The following is an 18,912-nucleotide window of genomic DNA, read 5'->3' as shown; positions in this document are numbered from 1 at the left end:
AGTCAAGAACACGACACTTTGTATTTTGGACCGTTCTTATCGTAAGCAGCAGATAATTGGATTTAAATCTTAAGTGTCAAGCTTGACGTGCTATATATGTGGTTGTGTGGCACATTATTATTGTCTGACACATCATTATTATTATAGATAAATAAATGTAAACATATTACTTTGCTTCTTTTTATCGACAATTATTTTCTTAAATTCTTCGAGATACGGTTCATTATTATCAAGCCCTTAAAACTACAGCTTGAGCACTCAAATTATTCGACGCTGACTGTACTCTCTAATTCAGACCCGGAGGTAAATGCCGGAAATTAAACCAGTTATCCTGACTTGTAAATACAACGTACGTATTTAACGCATGTTTTCATCCCTTAATATAAATTTTCATTAGAATTTGCAAAGGCTAAGGTCTAAAATCCCATCCTCTGAGGAAACCCTTGTCGCAATTCTACGTGTAAAGGTTGATATAGATCACGATGCAATCACAAGTGGGTACCCTATTTTTCTACAATATTTTTTTTCTCAGATGGATGGCTCCTGAGTCCCTTTACGACGACATATTTAGCGTTAAGTCTGACATATGGAGCTTCGGTGTGCTCCTCTGGGAGATCGTGACCCTTGGCTCCACGCCGTACCCTGGATTATCAGCTGGCGATGTAATGAGGAAGGTAAGGTCAATTATATCCATTTCACTCGTTTCCACTACGGACTTCTACAAACACACAGATTTGGTCTCTGCCATTAAAATCAAAATACACACACACACATAAATGAGCACATAACTGGAAAAAAGTAGTATGAATAAATATAAACTTAAATGTTTTACAATCAGATTGACACAATTCAGCAAACAATTGAAAGTATTCCTTATAAATAAATGTTATTACGATTTAAAATAATTTTTTGACGACATAAAATTAAATTATGACAAATAACACTAATAAAAAATACTTCGACTTCTCTCATTAATAATTATTTAAAATGAACATATAGTGTAATTAATTAAAACATAAATTTTAATTACTATTACGATATATTTTATTATTATTTTATTATTTATTAATGTAATAATTTAATATAATTAAATAGTGTTATTTATGAACTTAGCCCTTGTCTTGTCTTCAATTTGTAATTTGATATGCAATAACCATTTTAATTATCAAAAGAATGCTGCTCGGGTCGCTGTTGTCATATGTTTTATACAAACACTCTACGTATGGAATTCTTAGATTTCCGATATTGCTAGACCACACAAAAGCCTAACCGTTAGTACGTTTGAAAAACAAATATAAGCGTTTTTAGATTCGGAAAAATAGGTTCTATTACAATACGCTACGCATAAAAGAAATTGAGAGAAACAACGAGCGCATTTTGCCTTAATATAATTTAATTAGTACGCCTCAATTGTGTGCAAATCAAATAAACTAATTTTAATGGATATAACGGTCATTTAGTATGATTTTAAGTTGGACTACAACTTAATTTTATATAATTCTGGTTTGTGATAATATTCTCATTGTATAAACTACGTTTTACGTAAAATTATTTTTAAATAACAAGAATCAATCAATTATATCAATTCATGTAATATTTACGGTATATTAACCTGTACCTCACCTCCTTTAGTAGGTTGGGTTAGTACATGAAAAAGCAAATCAAACTATAAAAAATAAAATAAAATAAAATAAAAATCTTTTATTTCGGACCACAGTAATCCATATAAATTAGTAGGTTAGTAACATAACAACTTATAACTATGATAGTTATTAGGGTTAGTACAATTACATAACTAAAATTAATAAAATTAAAATAAAAATAAAATGAGACGGATCCGGCTGTCCAAGCGGCTCACCGATTCGCACGCAGTACATGCAATTCGGTGAACCTCTGGAAAACTGCTGCATCCATCCTGTTTGCAATTAACTTTAGGATCTTGTTATTGCTTCCCCTCACCCTTTGTACCACCGCTGCAGACATTTTGCGCATGATGGCATAAAAATCCTTAACAGCAGCATCCGCAAACATGCCAGATGCGCTGCAGAAACGTGGAAGCCTCAACAAGACCCTAAAGGTATTATTATATTGGATTCGCAAGGCACTGTACGATCTCTGTGTGAAATTAGACCACAGAGCACACGTGTAGAAACTTTGGCAGTATGCTCTGAAGAGCGTAAGTTTCACTCCAATTGTACATCGCGTGAATCTGTGAGCCAACATATTACCTCGAACCGACAGTGCCCTGCGCTCCCTCTCCATATCCTCATCATCTTTTCTACTCTCCGCCACAATATGGCCTAGATACTTAAACTGTGCAACACGCCTCAATGGTATTCCATTCAACAAGATTGGAGGTACATAGGCCGGCTCTTTAATCTTGCCTTTGAATAACAAAAACTCACTCTTCTTCTCGTTGTACCTTAAGCCGTGCCGCACAGCATAAGCCTCACAATGGCTCAAAAGTTTTCTTAAACCTCCAATCGAAGCTATCGAAACTATGTAGAAGAAGTGCAAACCAGAACCGAATTTCTTTAGCGTTTCCGAACGTATTTTATGTAAAATTTATTTTAGTTTAATAATGCATTTAGTTATAATGAACTGAAGTTTATAACATGTAATTATTATTTAATATGAGTGTTGAAGTAATGATTGTTATCAAAAATGAAATTATAGAATGCAAGTTCATATTAAATGAAGGTTTAGTTAAATATATTTACATATTTACAAAAATATGGACACACGCAATTTAATGTCTAAACTTTAACAACATTTAAAATAAGATTGAACCTCTAAAACCGCTATTCCACTACCTACTATCTAGATAAACGCCGAGTACTTGGTACTTGGTACTTGATGCAACGGGCTGGTATCCGCAACTCGACGACAAAACGCCTATTTTGCGTGTGGAACGCCGAGTATCAATTAGACCCTTTTAAATCAAACGACATAAATTTATTTCATAAAATATTGGGACCATGAATAAGATACAGATACGGTATTATCGTTGGAACTGTTTTTTCCGTATTGTAATCCAGAGAGTATACCCTCTGGGACTAGAATCTCAATCCAAAATGGCCATGAAGATAAAACGTCACTTAAACTCCTCCATTATTCGGCTACCCTCAAAACCTTTGACAAATCACTTGGACTATCTTGCGTTAATGGTTTGTTACCCCTATAGATACCCCTTAAGCACCGAAACGAAATTCAAGCCATCCCAATGGGGAATCAGCATTGTAACAATTACATAAACCATTTATTAGTTGAGAGTCAACCGTGACCATGGGACCTGTAAAGGGCCCGAAACGTCGGTTTGTTTGAAAAAACAAATATACGCGATTTAAATCCGGAAAAATAGTTTCATTCCTATGTATAACAATCGCGAAAACCTAAGAACTCAATATGATAGTAATCAAATATTTAATTCATCCTACGTACTTGTTTTGAACATAACACAAAATACCTACAAATTTTTTTCGGCAACATCCGGTTCGTACATAAGCTTATATAATACAAAATTCCATTTACTAATCACCCGTCTCTTTCGCCCTAATAACAAACGTCTATATTCCAAACTTTTTTATTTTTATTGGTTACTCTACGTATCAACTAGTTAGGTACAAATTTGAAATTATGAACAGGGGGCCTACCATAACGTTTAAAAAAAAAGTTTAAAGTAAGCTTATTATAATATTACTCATATTCGTACCATGACAAACCTATCAACCAAATAATGTATTATTGCTAAAGTGACTGAAAGAACGAATTATTTCCCAATATTGTCTATTCCTTACTAAAAATAGAAAAGAAATAACGCTATATGAACTGTATAATGCCATCTCTTTATTTTTTGATGTTCTAAATATTACTATCGTAGTATAATGTTAAAGTACTTAATAATTATTTACATTCAGAGAATTTTAACTGCCAAAAAAAAGAAAAGTATATAGTAATGAAATCTATTAAAATTACGTTGTTTTCAATTATTTTTCCGATATTAATATTAATAAAGTTTATTAAATAAAATAAGCCGAGTCTTGATTATCACGTTGTGAATTCGGAATTATAGTCTAGTATAGTGGCAACTGTTAGTGTTGCCAAGGAGCATATATATGTCGCTGTCATAATTTTACGAAATAAACATCGCGTATTTTTATTTAACGAGAAATTATTTCCTATTTACCATTAAATAAAAAAGTAAACCAAATATTGAAGAGATATATGTAAATCATCATAGTTTTGACATTATAATAAGGTTACTTTAAGCGCGTCATGGTACGAAAAGTCAATGTAAGTTAAAGTAATATTGTTTTAAGAGATTTTGGTAGGCCCCCAGTACTTTAGTGCGTCTATTTTAATAAAATTGTTGATTTTTTAATGCTTTTCCTCAGGTACGCGAAGGTCATCGTCTAGAAAAACCTGAACACTGCCGCAGAGAACTATACAATATAATGTATTACTGCTGGGAAGCTGAACCGACAGCCCGGCCAGATTTTAAGGAAGTCGTCGCCATGCTCGAGCGGCTCCTCTGCACTGAAATGGATTACATCGAACTGGAGCGGTTTCCGGACCATTCCTACTATAACGTTCAACATTTGGACGGGGAGAAACTATAGCCCTTCCTGTGTCCTGTACTTTATACAGAAATTATGTTTAATAGTCGTTTATTATGCAAGGCTGTAAAGTTGTTGTTTAACGCGACTGCTTGTATTGAAACCTGAGCAAGCAAAGGAAGCTAAGATAGTTCAAAAATAGATTCCAAGCGAAACACGCAACTTTTCACCTCACTATGGCGAGAAAAATGGTATATGAAAGAAAAACAGTTGAATTATAAAACATCCGTTTTTTTTTATTAAAACAAAAAGTTTATCTTCGGATGCGTTCTGAATTTACACCTCATCAATTTTTATTCTTGCTTATACTTTTGCCATGCCAATGCCAACAATAATAAAAATAAAATATACCAACTGTTACATAAATAAGCATAATGTACGAGAAATTGCGTAGTTGAATCTTTTTTTTTTTCATTGAATGAAAAAGTTAAGTGCACTACAGTCCATCTTCAAGTTCGAATTTGCAAAAACCTTTTCCACCCTTGCGTGCAAAAAAACCTCTATCAAATCTGCGCTTTTGCGCGCAGATTTCTTAGTGAGGTGAAAATTATATGATACTCTGCTGATATGATACCCACAATGTATTTTGAAATAATAATTCTTTGTATTTTATAACCGGTATTTTATACACAAAGCATGATTAAGCAAACACTTACCGGTGTGTATATGTAGTGCGTCTACTTAGAAATATAATTTGTATATACTTTTGATGTGTCCTAATCAGGCAGTGCTAACATTAAAATATCTAAAAATCTCTAATCTAAAACCTAAGCTATTTAAGAACTGACTCTTAAATAATTTGTATGTGAGTGTTTTTTGTAGAATAGATCATAATGTAGAAATAATAAGGCTAAAATAATTTTGTAAATATATCTTTGTAGGTATACCAAATACTACTAGGTATTTAGTGTTTATTTATATGTAATATAAAATCGTTTTCCCTAAATCGCTGTATTTCTTTATATTAATAGTTTGTTAGTAAAATTAAACTTATTGTTGTCCTAGTATGGGCATTATAATAATAGATAAATTTCCTTCGATACATAATAATGTCATATAGCAAATCGCGCTAGGTAAATATCATTTAATAAAATAAAAAATGAGACGTACGTACACATGTAACTTTATTATTGTTTCAATTACAGTTTTATTCCCCTTTGATCAATAAATTAAAGATCTCACTGTGTTTATTTAATGATTTGATTTATATATCTATGACATATATACTATTTATTATTAATACACATTATTATTTTATTATACATTTCAAAGAGACTAAATGAAATGAAACATAACACCTTATAGTCACGTGACTTAAATTAGTAGTACTAGTCTTTAGATGTAAATTAATAAATTTAATAATTAAAACAATTTTAACCGTGTACAGGCTTCGCATTATTAAAAACACTTTTGCAATAAATGTTTTGTTAAAAACTGTTTTAAGTTTTACTTAAATTCACGTTCCTCTTATAAAATTACTTAGAGAACAAAGGAAATAGTTTATTTTTGCGATTTATCCATCCCAATCGAATATTAGATATTTTGTTTGTAACAAATTCACTGTTTATAAAAATTTCTACCAACAAACTGATTGCGCCGCTTAAATATCCCATAATCAAAGCCAAAAACCCGCCTTGCAAATGTTGCAAAGATAAAGGTTTCAATTCGTCCTCACGATCTAACGTTCGCAGCAAGTTCGCCCTTCGCAATCTAGTTAATTGAGCAAATTGTCGCCTCACACCCGAGTTCACACCCATTTGCGTATGTATTCGCAAAGTAGCCGAAAATTTCTCCATGAAAGCAAATCCCTTCAAAGCTACCATTTCCATCGGGACGGAGAATGTGTTGGTATCAAAAGCGTAGTATCGATTGTTGCCAAAACTGTCGCTCAACTCTGGCATTATAGCCGCCAAATGAGCCAATTCCATCCTACTGCAAAGTACAGTAAAGTTTCTGTACACCGCGACATCAATTAGCGCTTTAGAAATGTTATCTACAGGCACCCACTTTTCTCCGATTAAGTTATCAAAGGGGTCAGAGGAGTTGTAAAACAAATCATGCACCTCTTCGAATCCACCGAACTTTAAATCGCTCTCGATTAATTTCTCAATTGTGTCTATTTGTTCTTCAAATGTCGGGTTTTTTAAAACATCAATGAGCTTCGTTTGATAACCAGTCAGAAAAAGAATGCAATACAAGTTGAAAAATACGTAAAACATACGTAAGCTCTGTTTAACTGGACGAGCGTAAGCACAAAAACCGAACATTGAAATCCAAGCATTCATAAAACAATGTCGAAAAGTTCGGTGATATGTCGAATCTTTACTTAAAATACCAAAGATTTTCCAAGCACAGACGCATAGCACGAATCCGGCAACTGCACAATACCACACGACTCTTTGGAATATGACTAATAATGCCACCCAGGGAGGTGATGGAAACGCTTTAGGTGCAACCCAAGTATACGAATCTGCTAAATAAGTTTCACTGCAGATGAAATCTTCATGGACATCATTATCAGGGAAAATTCCTCCTAATAGAATGTGGCCCTTCTTTGCCACTAGCTTATTCAAAGCACCCTCCCATTTTCCGTCAAATTTTACACCTCTGAAACTATTTATAATTTGGTAATTGATTTCAAATCCATACTTTGTGGCTAATTCATTTATTAATTTTTTTTCCATATTAGGATCAAATGGGTCAGCACTTACGAAAGGCTGTCTTTGTAAAGCCAAAATGTTTAGGGTGCACCCCATCATGCTATCAGGAACTCGGTCTCGGTAAATATCGTTTTCAGACTTGACTACTCCTTTTTCGCAAATATTTTCTACCTTAAGCCTATTTATGGCTGTTTCATTAAAATAACCACAACGAATCGGCGGTTCAAAAGGACGCCAGCTATAAACGATTGCGTTTCTAATGTTATTCACTTCAGGTACGATCACAGCAATGTTTATAACGTTATGTCTGAACAGGCAAGTTAACATATTTTCAATTTGAATTTCTATAGACTTAGTCGAATTTGCAAAATGAAATAGGAGAATCAAGAATTTTGCTAAGGGATTCCATGAGCGGGACCGAATGATGCAACTCGCCACTCTCGTGAAATCACTATAGTTATCAATAACGACGATATAGTATTCAGCAAGTGGTGTGGGTTCAAATATCTCCTTGTGAAAAACACTTAAATAGTTATCATCAACATTACGCACACAAATTGCCGGTTCATCTCTTGGGTTCTTCACCTCTACGGAATAAATTAACTTACTGTTTATATTCCTCAGTAATTCACTTCTAATATTTGCTACTGATGTACTAACGTTATTTGTGTTGACAAAGATAAGAAGTCCTTCTTTTCTGAAATTATGTTCCATAAGATCAGTAACACAATTACTGAAGTCTTTAACAACTGTGGGTCCTTGTGGGTTTACAATGGCTTCTGTATAAAATAATATTGGTGACAACACAAGTACTAGATTTAGAATCATTTTGAAGCTACTGCAAAGCACACCTAAAATTCTATTGTACTAAAAAGGCTCTATGATGCGATGCGCCTGTCGTGACACTAATGGATTCCATTTTCATGTAACTTATCTACACTGATCTCTACTTTAACTATTATGGGGTTCATTTCGCAATAAAGGTTGGCTTCATTTCGCAAAATTGTATTTTTTAATGTGCGCCGACCAGATAGCGTCCTATAGGTATCGTAAAAAGTCATGCAAATTTTTTGAATATTGCTTACAAGGACATCAGAAACATTAATGTGGAGTGCTACATTTTCTTTTTATTAAACAATATTAATAAACAATATTAACTAAATTTTATGCTCCAATAAAAGTGCTGTGAAATTTCTAAATATTCCTGCTAGCTATTGTACACATACGTACATAGATGCGTCGTATATTTTGTATGAGATTCAAATTTACTGGTAATTTATAATTATAATAAAACTACAAGTAATATTGTTAGTCTCAGATGACTGTTAGGGGTTTTCGTATCCTTTGGATACTAAATTCGTGCCCAAAGACTACAATGAATTTGTTTAACGTAACTGACATGATCCACTAGCTGTTGCCCGCGACTTCCTCTGCATATTTTTTTTGCGTACTTTATAACTGAAACACAATAAAAAATTTAAATAATTTCGGATGCAAGTTCCAGTAGGGATATGAACAGGCACTGAAGCAGCTCTCGTTTTTAGGCAGTCATTATATATGACAATATTTTTATTTATTAAATAAATACCACGATATTTTAATTATTATGAAATTCATATATTGTTTGGGAAAATACTCCTCTAGTTTGGTGTTATTATTGATGCAAAGATCGTACAAATACAAAGAAAAATTACATAGATCCAGCTAGATTCGAACCAGCGCCAGACCAGTTGGTTGCCAGTCCGGTGTTGAGCGATCCCCGATCCCCAACTGGGACACGGAACGAATCTGCAGACCTCACGAATTTCGGATCCCCAACTGGGACACGGAACGAATCTGCAGACCTCACGAATTTCTCTATGTGCTCGTTGCCAATATTTGTTTTTTTTTTTTTCGTTATGACAGTTATTCAAAAATGTTCACTGTAAACTAGTGAAGAATTTCTTTATAAACAAAATTCGCACCCTTTGTGTGTAATAAGGCCACACTTGCAAAATTACAACCTTTTAGGAGACAAAGGTACCTAACCTAAAAATTTATGTGTAATAACAATATTTATTTAGTACCCTAAATATCCTTAATACGTTTAGAAAAAGAATTCGCACTCTTGTCTTAGGCCCAATTTACTTTGTCGAGGTACGAAATGAAAGGAATGTGACCAAATTATGCATAGCATAATGAACTTTATGTCAATAATGTAAAGTACAAACTAAACATGACACAGCAACAGCGGGAATTTCGAGACTGCACGTGATTTTTTCTGAAGACGCACGACCTGAGTTTTTGGCTCGTTCTCTATCTAGTTTATACGTTACAAAATTGATATTAAAAATTTGCTTCCAATTCGCAATTTAAACCTAATGGGGCTACTACATCTGCAAAATACCAACTAACCTGGAAAGAGGTATGAAGACACTGTGAACGAAATTAGTCGGTAACTTTTTTATGCGTAAATAAGAGAGATAAAATTTCTAATACACATTATTTGTTTCATGTAGTTACTATTATTTGTATGACTTTCATAATAACAGAAGCACCTTTAGAGTATGATCACATTTGGCTTTGCCATATCATACCAAGGATATAAATTTGTAGTTCCACTTCGTGGGGCTAAATTCACCAGATTCCAAGAAGAGTTGACTCTCGAGTACGCAACTTGTAAGTGTCTGTGCGAAAAACGTTTCCCAAGTCCATTTAAAGTACAAGTTTCCGACCCCCAAACTACGACGCTTTGGAGATTCTCCATACAAAAAATGAATTGTCTTTACAATTTAATAGTAGGAACCACGGAACAATTACTAGTATTTCTGTGGTCTGTGGTAGGAACTGATGTTGTTCATTTTAATATGGGTGAAATCACTTCAATTCGGGTGTAACGCAATTAACGAAAGGGCCGCAATAATTGAAACATAATAATGTAAATTGCATAGGACTATTGGAATACTCTGGTGGTTTCCTTCTGGGGGCAGATCAATAGAAGTAATTAAATAGACACGACGGGCAGCAGGCAGACAAATGAAGACAAAACATTGCAGTGTTTATTTAACTCGTGTCCTTTGCTGGAGGCTACCTTCTCGAGACAGTTCATTACAATTCTCATTCTCCGAGAACTAGGATAACAAAATTACAGGCAAATAAGTTTTAAAAACGTTTTAAACATTACTTTCTGAACAATATAGTTCTTAATAAAATTTTCGCTTCATATTTTCTAGTTTTCTTAAACTTTGGCATATCCTCAGCGTAGCGAGAGTTTCATAGCACGAGACACAAAACAAATTTGCTGCCGAGTGAAACACACAACTTTTCACCTCACTATAGCGAGGAAAATCATAGATGAAAGAAAAACAGTAGAACTATGAAATATGTTTTTTTAATGAAAAGAAAATGTTTATCTTCGGATGCGTTCTGAATTTACACCTCATCAATTTTTATTGTTGCTTGCATTTTTATTTTGTGTGATTAAGTAATTATTGAAATTATTTTAGTTCTTCGACGAATTGAAATGGGACAAACAAGTCGTGGGGGGTCTGTGGTATTATTAAGTATAGTTGAAGTGCTCCGCAGAGATTTAAATCACAAAGATCAGAGGGGCACTGTTACTGCTGCCCGTCATTCACTCTGAGACATAAGTGGACAAGTCCCATGTGCTTGTAATTTTACCACCACCCTTACTTACCCTTCAAAACTGGAACACAATAATGCTCACATTAAGACTTGGCGGTAGAAATAGGTAAGGAAGTACTGCCACTTACCTGAACGAACACTATCACAAGGAGCTCTCTGCTACTGAAAGACTAAATAATATTTAAATACTAGAGTGTTATCACGAAGTATTTACTACTTAATATTCGAGCGTAGTATCCTGAAATCTTATTTTATAATTCATGACAATGATATATACATACCCGAATAATACTTAAATAATAAAAATTGCCACTGAAATCAGTAGAAAAGAACTAACCTGAAAATTACCCATCTACGTTTATTTTATTTGAGCCGTTAACTAAAACTTATTTGAAACATATTCAGAAATAAATCTCATTGTTTAAGGGCTCCTTTATTTTTAGTTTTTGTACTTATAAACTGATGAAACTCTGGAAAATGGAAAAAAATATTCCACCGCTTTCAAGTCTCTCATACTTGTCTTCTTAACTATACTCACTGAATAACGCACACGCACACACTCAACATAGCCCCGCATTAGGGAAACTCTGTATCGCCGGTGCCATGGAGACAACCACAAATTATACCCAAACGCACGAGAGAAAATAAATTTAGGCCACACAAATATTTCTCACGGCCAGGAAATCGAACCTGGGACCTCTGCGTGGCAGTCTGGCATGGTAACTGTTCGGACAAGGAGACAATTAATAGAATATCATTATTATCACTGTCACAATATTACAATTAAAAACACAATGTCTAGAGATAATATGATCGTCACTAGAATAGAATAGAATAGAATAGAATCGTTTATTTCATGTTATCAATGTCACAATATTACAATTGGAAATACAATGTCAAGGGATAACTATGATCGTCAGTAATAAAATTATAATAATAATAATGAATATAAAATAAAGTAGTATAACTACTGCTTGTCGAATAAAATAAAATTAAAATTGTTTCAAAAGAAACTCATCGACACTGTACAATTCAATATCCAATAAAAGGTTTTTTAGTCGGGTACAAAACGTTGCATCGTTTCTAACACTTTTCAGGTCTGTGGGTAGATGTTCGTAGAATCGGGGACCTATTACCCGCGGATTTCTAGTTGCAAGTTCGGTACGGTGGGCAACGGATTTTAGTGTTCCCGCGTTTCGTAACGCTCGGCCTCCGCCCGTACGTCGCTCATAAGTAGCCAAGTTTTGACGCGCATAAACTATTATATCATAAATATATTGTGAGTACATGGTCATTATATTGTATTTCTTAAAAAGGTTTCTGCAGGTCTGACCCTTTTTTATGCCTACTATTGTTCTTAGTGCACGTTTTTGAAGAATAAATACCCTAATCGACTCAGTTGAATTACCCCACAGTGTGATGCCATAAGACATCAACGAATGAAAATACGCATAATACGTCTGCCTCAATACCACATTGGAGACAAGAGGACGCAGTTTCCTCAGTGCGTATGCAGCACTTCCAAGTTTTTGACATAGAGTTTGTATATGTGACTTCCAGTTCAAATTGGAGTCTATCGTTAAACCCAAGAATTTACAGGTGTTACATAATGGAACAATGGAGGTGATAATTGGCTTTGTTATAGAATTTCTTCCTGAGAACAACATAAGGTTTGACTTCGATTCGTTAAGAATAAGTCCATTCGCAGAGAACCACTCACACAGCTGCTCATACGTGCAGGCTAATTTTTCTTCCAACTCGTTGTAGGTTTTAGCACACACTATAACGGTTGTATCGTCCGCAAATAGAACCACAAGACCCCCTGATATAAAGTATGGCAGATCATTGATGAATGCCAGGAATAGTGTATTACCTAGGGCAGATCCCTGTGGGATGCCAATGGTGACGTCACCAGCCGCTGACCTAGTTGTTGTACCGTTTGTACTGACCTGAACCGTTTGCCGTCTGTTTGATAAAAAAGACTTTAATAGGTTATGGGCGACTCCGTTGACGCCATACACAGCTAGCTTTTGAATTAATAAATCATTTTCAATTACATCGAACGCCTTTGTTAGGTCACAAAAAATGCCTGCAGTTTTATACTTATCATCTATACTGGTAATAATAGAATCTACTATATTTTGTGCTGCAACTACGGTGGATTTACCTTTCCTATAAGCATATTGTCTATCTGATAACAAATCGTTCATTTCGAAATGATCCATAATACTTGTTGATATAATAGATTCTATTATTTTTGATATATTCGGAACTATGGTTATCGGTCTGTGGCTTTCAACATGGGTCACGTCCCCCTTCCCCTTAAACACTGGACATACACGAGTACTTTTTAAAATATCAGGATATATACCTTCTCTAAACATTTCATTTATTAAAATAACGAGTATGTCTCCAATCACTGGCCACACCGACATTAATATATTTATAGATATATCGTATATGTCCAGCGTTTTTGACGTATGCCACATACCCCTCACTACCCCCTCCAACGAGTCACGAGTGACAGTTGGAAGGCTGTACTGAGGAACATCGCATTCACCCACGCATTTTCTTAAAAATGACATTGATTTTTCTTTATTATTGTGTAGATGTAATTTTGAAGTTATTGTAAGAAAATAATCATTGAAGTAGTCAGGTATCATGTCCACAGGCACAATGTCTCCCTTGTGAGTCAGTCGAACGTTTTGTTGGTGATTCCTAGTTGAAACCTCATCGTTCACAATCTGCCACATTACCTTACTCGAGTTTTTAGTAGACATCATCTTATTATCATTAAATAGACGACGATCACGCAAACTCATAGATTTTATTAAATTTGAATGATGTTGGAGACATTTATTTAAAACATTATCATGTGGAAATTGGTGTTTCATTGAGCAGAAATTATTATACATTGCAATGTGGTGGTTAAGTTCTTCACTCACCCATGGAATAGTATTCCTCTTTAAAGATATTTTTTTAATAGGAAAATGAATATTAATATAATAAGTTAATATTCTTATCAATGAACTAAATTTTTCATTAACATTAATATCAGTCACATGAATGAAACTCCAATCATAATTATAAATGTCCATATAAAATAAATTAATAGACTCCTCTGCAAAGATACGTCGATGTATAAATTTGTTTACATTTTTGTGTTGCGTAACAGGTAATACGAATAGCTGTGCGTTGTGGTCGCTTATCGGCGTATCTAAAGGAGAAACGGTTATGTAATTACAGTCATCGCTCGAAACTATCCCACAGTCCAAAGAAGTGCTACAAGTGTCACATTCGCGTGTAGGAAAATCGACAATATTTTTTGTGTTATAACAACTTAATAGGTCGTCTAGGCATCGCCTGTCCGAGTTGTCGGTTAAATAATCTACGTTTATGTCGCCGACCAAAATTAACCTTTTATTTTCGTCAAATATTGTTGACAATAATTTTTCTATTGAATATAGAAATTGTTTAAAATCTCCGTTTCCAGTTCTATAAATACCCACAATAACAATATTTTCCGAATACAGTTCAATTACACAAATTTCACAATGATATTCAACACCAATACTGTGTAGGTCCGTTCTTTGTTTAAATAAGATTCCTGGCTTTGTGAACATAGCTACACCGCCGTGGTTGATGCGCGGGCGACAGTAGTAATTTGCGAGCTCGTACCCTGATAACTTCACGCGTAGTATTTCATTGTTTTTGCACCAGGTTTCAGAACATACAAGTATGTCAGGTTCGTGTGTGTTTAAAATTATGTTCAATAGTCCCGTTTTACCAGTAATAGAACGTACATTTTGGTGTAAGATCGTTATGTTCGATTTGTGTCTCGGTTTTGAGGTTATCCCTGATCGTGCCGCGCGTGTGTTTTTCTTAAGTTTTTTGGAGTGATCGTATTGAACTTTCTAATTGATACTCCGGCGGGCCATAATCCAGGATCTCGTATAGATTGGACTTTATTGGCTGGCACCTCTAATTTAAAGGACGCGTACTCTCCGCGTGTCGGCAGCCGCTCACAGCATACTCCACTAATTCGCAGCCGAGATTGTAGATGCTGCTTTATATCTTCGGATGTGGTGTCGACGCTAAAATTGAATAAGTGTAGCGTACCAATGCGTGGTGGTGCCGCTCGCAAGCCTCCTAACACCGGTTCAATTGTCTTTTTGTTGAGAGGTCTAGTGGTGTTAATAAGATGAACCTCTCTGGTGTCAGGGGTTGATGTATGTGGAGTTGATATATTATGTGACTTGTGGTTTGCAGTGGAGTGGTTGTGATTGGTTTTGTCAGGCGTTTGCTGAATTATAGTAATTCCGTGAGGGCCGGAATCATCTAGGGTCAGTGGAACACTAAGTCTCTGTGGAATACTGGACATGATGTTTGTGACAGTGGAAGTGTGTTGCTGCTGTATTGTGCTACAGTCATGTGAGGTAATTGACTTGATTTTACGCTTGTTTTTGCGTCTGTTGGTAGTCGTGTCGGTTGAGATTTTCAAACTGTCAACTTTTGTCAATAATTTTGATAATTTTTCATCTTGTTTTGCTATGTATGTGTTTTGAGTTTTAATAGTGTCATAGCATAGATCTAATTTGATATTCAAATCATTGACTTTTACTTCCAAATTTGAAATAACTTCTACTAACCTGTCAAGGGCTGCTTTCGATGGTGGAGCCATTGTTAGTTGATTTTTTCACGTATTTCACAAACACTGAATAATTTTGTCACAGATTTAAATATTATTTAAGGTTTAATAAACTTTCGAATGTTTAAACAATTTAAAACAATTAAAATACGCGGAGCGTTCAAATTTGGCAGTTTATTGCAGTGGCGCCACTCGCGAATAACTAACTCGCGAATAACTAACGCAAACAATAATAATTAATATATAAAATAAAGTAGTATAACTACTGCTTGTCTAAATACAACGTCATATCATATCACTAAATACGATACATGTCAAGTAAAAGAAACTGTAGGATTCATTATCCAATAAAATGAGTTGTCGGGTATTATAAACGTTTCGTCGCTTGCAACACTTTTCAGGTTTGTAGGTAGATGTTTGTAGAATCGAGGACCTATTGCCAGTGGAATTCTCGTTGCGAGATCGGCACGGTGCGCAACAGATTTTAGTTTTCCCGCGTTTCGCAACACTCGGCCTCTGCCCGTACGTCGCTCATAAGTACTCAAGTTTTGACGCGCGTAAACTATTATATCATATATGTATTGTGAGTACGTCGTCATTATCATGGTATTTTTTAAAAAGGTTTCTGCAGAACTGACCTTTTTTATGCCTACTACAGTTCTTAGAGCATATTTTTGAAGAATAAATACCCTATTACACTCAGTTAAGTTACCCCACAGTGCAATGCCGTACGACATCAACGAATGGAAATATGCAAAGTACGTCTGCCTCAATACCACATTGGACACAAGAAGTCGCATTTTCCTTAGTATGTAGCACTTCCAAGATTTTCACACACAGACTACATATCTGATTTCCAGTTTAAATTTGAGTCTAACGTGAAACCCAAGAATTTACAAGTGTTGCACAATGGAACTGTAATTGTTGTAAATGTTGTGCTAATTGGCCATGCTATAGAACTTCTTCCTCAGAACAACATATAGTTCGACTTCGTTGTGTTAAGAATAAGTCCATTCGCAGAGAACCACTGATTCAGTTGCTTGTACGTATAGGCTAGTTTTTCTTCCAACTCCTTATAGTTTTTAGCACATACTATAACAGTTGTGTAGTCCGCAAATAGAACCACTAGCCCTCCTGATATGAAGTATGGGAGATCGTTCATAAATGCTAGAAACAAGGCTGATCCCTGTGGGATGCCAATGGTAACGTCACCAGTAGCTGACCTAGTTGTTGTACCGTTTGTACTGACCTGAACCGTTGACGCCATCCATGAACAGCTAATTTTTGAATTAATAAATCATTCCCAAGTACATTGAACGCCTTTGTAACCTTTGTAACGTCGCACTAACATTAGCGATGATTGCCATTTTTATAATATTATTATAATAAAAGTGACACTGGCACAAGCCTAGTGGCCTTAGACCTTAGACTATTTTTTTCCATCCTCTAAGCCTTAGACTTGGAAACTAATTTTATCCATCCTCTAAGCCTTAGACTATGGAAACTCCTCTAAGCTAGTGGCAGCCCTTTGACAGCCATAAAGGAAGTAATAATAATAATAGAGTTCCATAAAGTCTTCATAAGATGTAGGATTTGTTACAAAAAAGCTTGACGTTGGCGACGTTCGCACATAATTTTTATTTACTATTTTAACAAACTTGACGCTGGCGAAATCCTAAAAAGAGCAGCGCCAATAAGCAAAAAAATAAGAAGTCTTGATAAAGTACTGACATTTTAATGACAGGCTGTGCCACAAAAAATCATGTTCGCAGTGTCTGTGGAAAATTGAAGAGTTTCGAAGTATTTGGATTTTACGCTTTTCTGTATTTAAATAATATAATAATGTTTAGTTTTATTTTATTTGAATAATTGTTTGTTTAGCATCGATGATAAACGATACGATAATCCTCAGGAAACAATATTATCAAGTTTTTATTAAGTAACATTCGAATGGTGATTGCTATTTTAAAAACTACAGTATGTTTTTTAGTATTATGCGACCGTATTAAAGGATACTGTGGAGGTAACCAGTAAATAATATACTTAACTAGATTATAAGATATTACACAATTCGATTAAAATAAAATTTCTTTGATGAGCACTCGGAACTACGGAGAAACATTGCACCTTTTTATGGCCCTAAAAACAATCTCAAGTTCTACGGTGCAAATTATATCCTTCCTTGTTATTTCCATTGCTTTATTCTAATAATATAACCCTTTCCAAACGTAATGTCACCCTTTTTTGGGGGCTACGGTCAATCGGGGGAAGTATCTGTGTATGTCTACCTGTACAGGCCGATCAGATGCCGTAGAATGTAAAAAACACCGCACGTATCCACTCGTTGATTCATAAGTGCCGAAAATATCTTATAAACGTTCTCACAATTTTTAACGGTTATTGTGCAATGACCTTCCACCGCCAGTGTATACGGCAGGGTCATTTTATACCTTCAAACGAAAGTGCAAGGAATGGTTTCTGTTGCAACAGACGTCATGATGTTGCTGGTCTGTAATGGAAAATTAGGAATTGTAATGTACCAGACATTCATTCATTCATTTCATCAGTTATTTGTATCATTTGGCTGATGGTAAGCAAGCGTCCATGACAGTTGTAGTGAGCTTTAAATCGCAATGACCTGAGGGGCACTGCCACTGCGCTCGTCACCCTGAGACATAAGTTGACAAGTCGCACATGTCCGTATAATTTGACCACCACCCATACCCTTCAAAACCGGAACACAGTAATGCTGATTGCAGAACTAGGCAAGGTGGCACTACTACCCTGGATGAACTCTTTCACAACGAGCTCTACTGCTAGTAAAATGATACCAAGTGACTGGAAGTGCAACTCGTGCGCCTGGTGTTCAGCGACACGCCTGTCCATAGCAGTTGGAGTGCCACTCAGAACTTTAAATCGCAAACATCTGAGGGACACTGCCACTGTGCCTGTCACCCTGAGACATAAGTTGACAAGTCCCGCGTGCCTGTAATTTTACCAGCACCCTTATCCTTCAAAATCGGAACGCAGTAACGTTCACATTACTGCTTGGCGGCAGAAATAGATAAGGTAGTACGTCTCTGGACGAACTCTTTCACGAGGAGCTCTACTGCTACTAAAAATTTGATTTGTTTTGCTTGTTGTGTAAAAATATTAATGTATAATATATAAAAATATATTTGTTTTTATTTTAAACTGTTTATTTCAAATATTAATAACAAGTTACATGCAAGATAGAATCTTAAAGTTAAATATTATTTATCCTTTTCTAGTGAGTTGCGTTAACATGTAGGTACAATAATTAAATATGTAGGTACAATAATTACATTAATGACCAGTTTGCGTATCCTCTGATATTGATCTT

General features: G+C 35.1%; 3 protein-coding genes across 4 annotated transcripts in view; 2 read left to right on the top strand and 1 right to left on the bottom strand.

Annotated features, from left to right (window-relative positions):
- LOC113231793 (tyrosine kinase receptor Cad96Ca) overlaps window positions 1-5,040 on the top strand; it is an 86,196-nt gene extending 81,156 nt beyond the window's left edge. For both annotated transcript variants that reach the window (XM_026466325.1, XM_026466326.1), the window contains exons 10-11: window positions 533-674; window positions 4,395-5,040. In XM_026466325.1, coding sequence (XP_026322110.1) covers window positions 533-674; window positions 4,395-4,619 — 367 coding nt within the window. In that variant the 3' untranslated portion in view covers window positions 4,620-5,040. The remainder of the gene's footprint in view (window positions 1-532; window positions 675-4,394) is intronic.
- Window positions 5,041-5,580: 540 nt separating this feature from the next.
- On the bottom strand, window positions 5,581-8,104 carry LOC113231934. Its single transcript, XM_026466481.1, has 2 exons — window positions 6,139-8,104; window positions 5,581-5,660 (listed from the first exon to the last, which is right to left on the bottom strand). The coding sequence occupies exons 1-2, from the start codon at window positions 8,102-8,104 to the stop codon at window positions 5,581-5,583; spliced, it is 2,046 nt and encodes a 681-aa protein (XP_026322266.1).
- Window positions 8,105-16,271: 8,167 nt separating this feature from the next.
- Window positions 16,272-18,912, top strand: part of LOC113231933 (carbonic anhydrase 6-like) — a 38,722-nt gene continuing 36,081 nt past the window's right edge. Inside the window, exon 1 of the mRNA XM_026466480.1 lies at window positions 16,272-16,356. Within this exon, the coding sequence (XP_026322265.1) occupies window positions 16,272-16,356 (85 nt within the window). The remainder of the gene's footprint in view (window positions 16,357-18,912) is intronic.

This window comes from Hyposmocoma kahamanoa, unplaced genomic scaffold, assembly GCF_003589595.1.
Source record: "Hyposmocoma kahamanoa isolate Upper Pololo Valley unplaced genomic scaffold, ASM358959v1 66, whole genome shotgun sequence".
NCBI lineage: Eukaryota > Metazoa > Arthropoda > Insecta > Lepidoptera > Cosmopterigidae > Hyposmocoma > Hyposmocoma kahamanoa.
The sequence above is the reverse complement of the archived record's forward strand: the minus strand, read 5'-3'. Positions and strand labels throughout refer to the sequence as shown.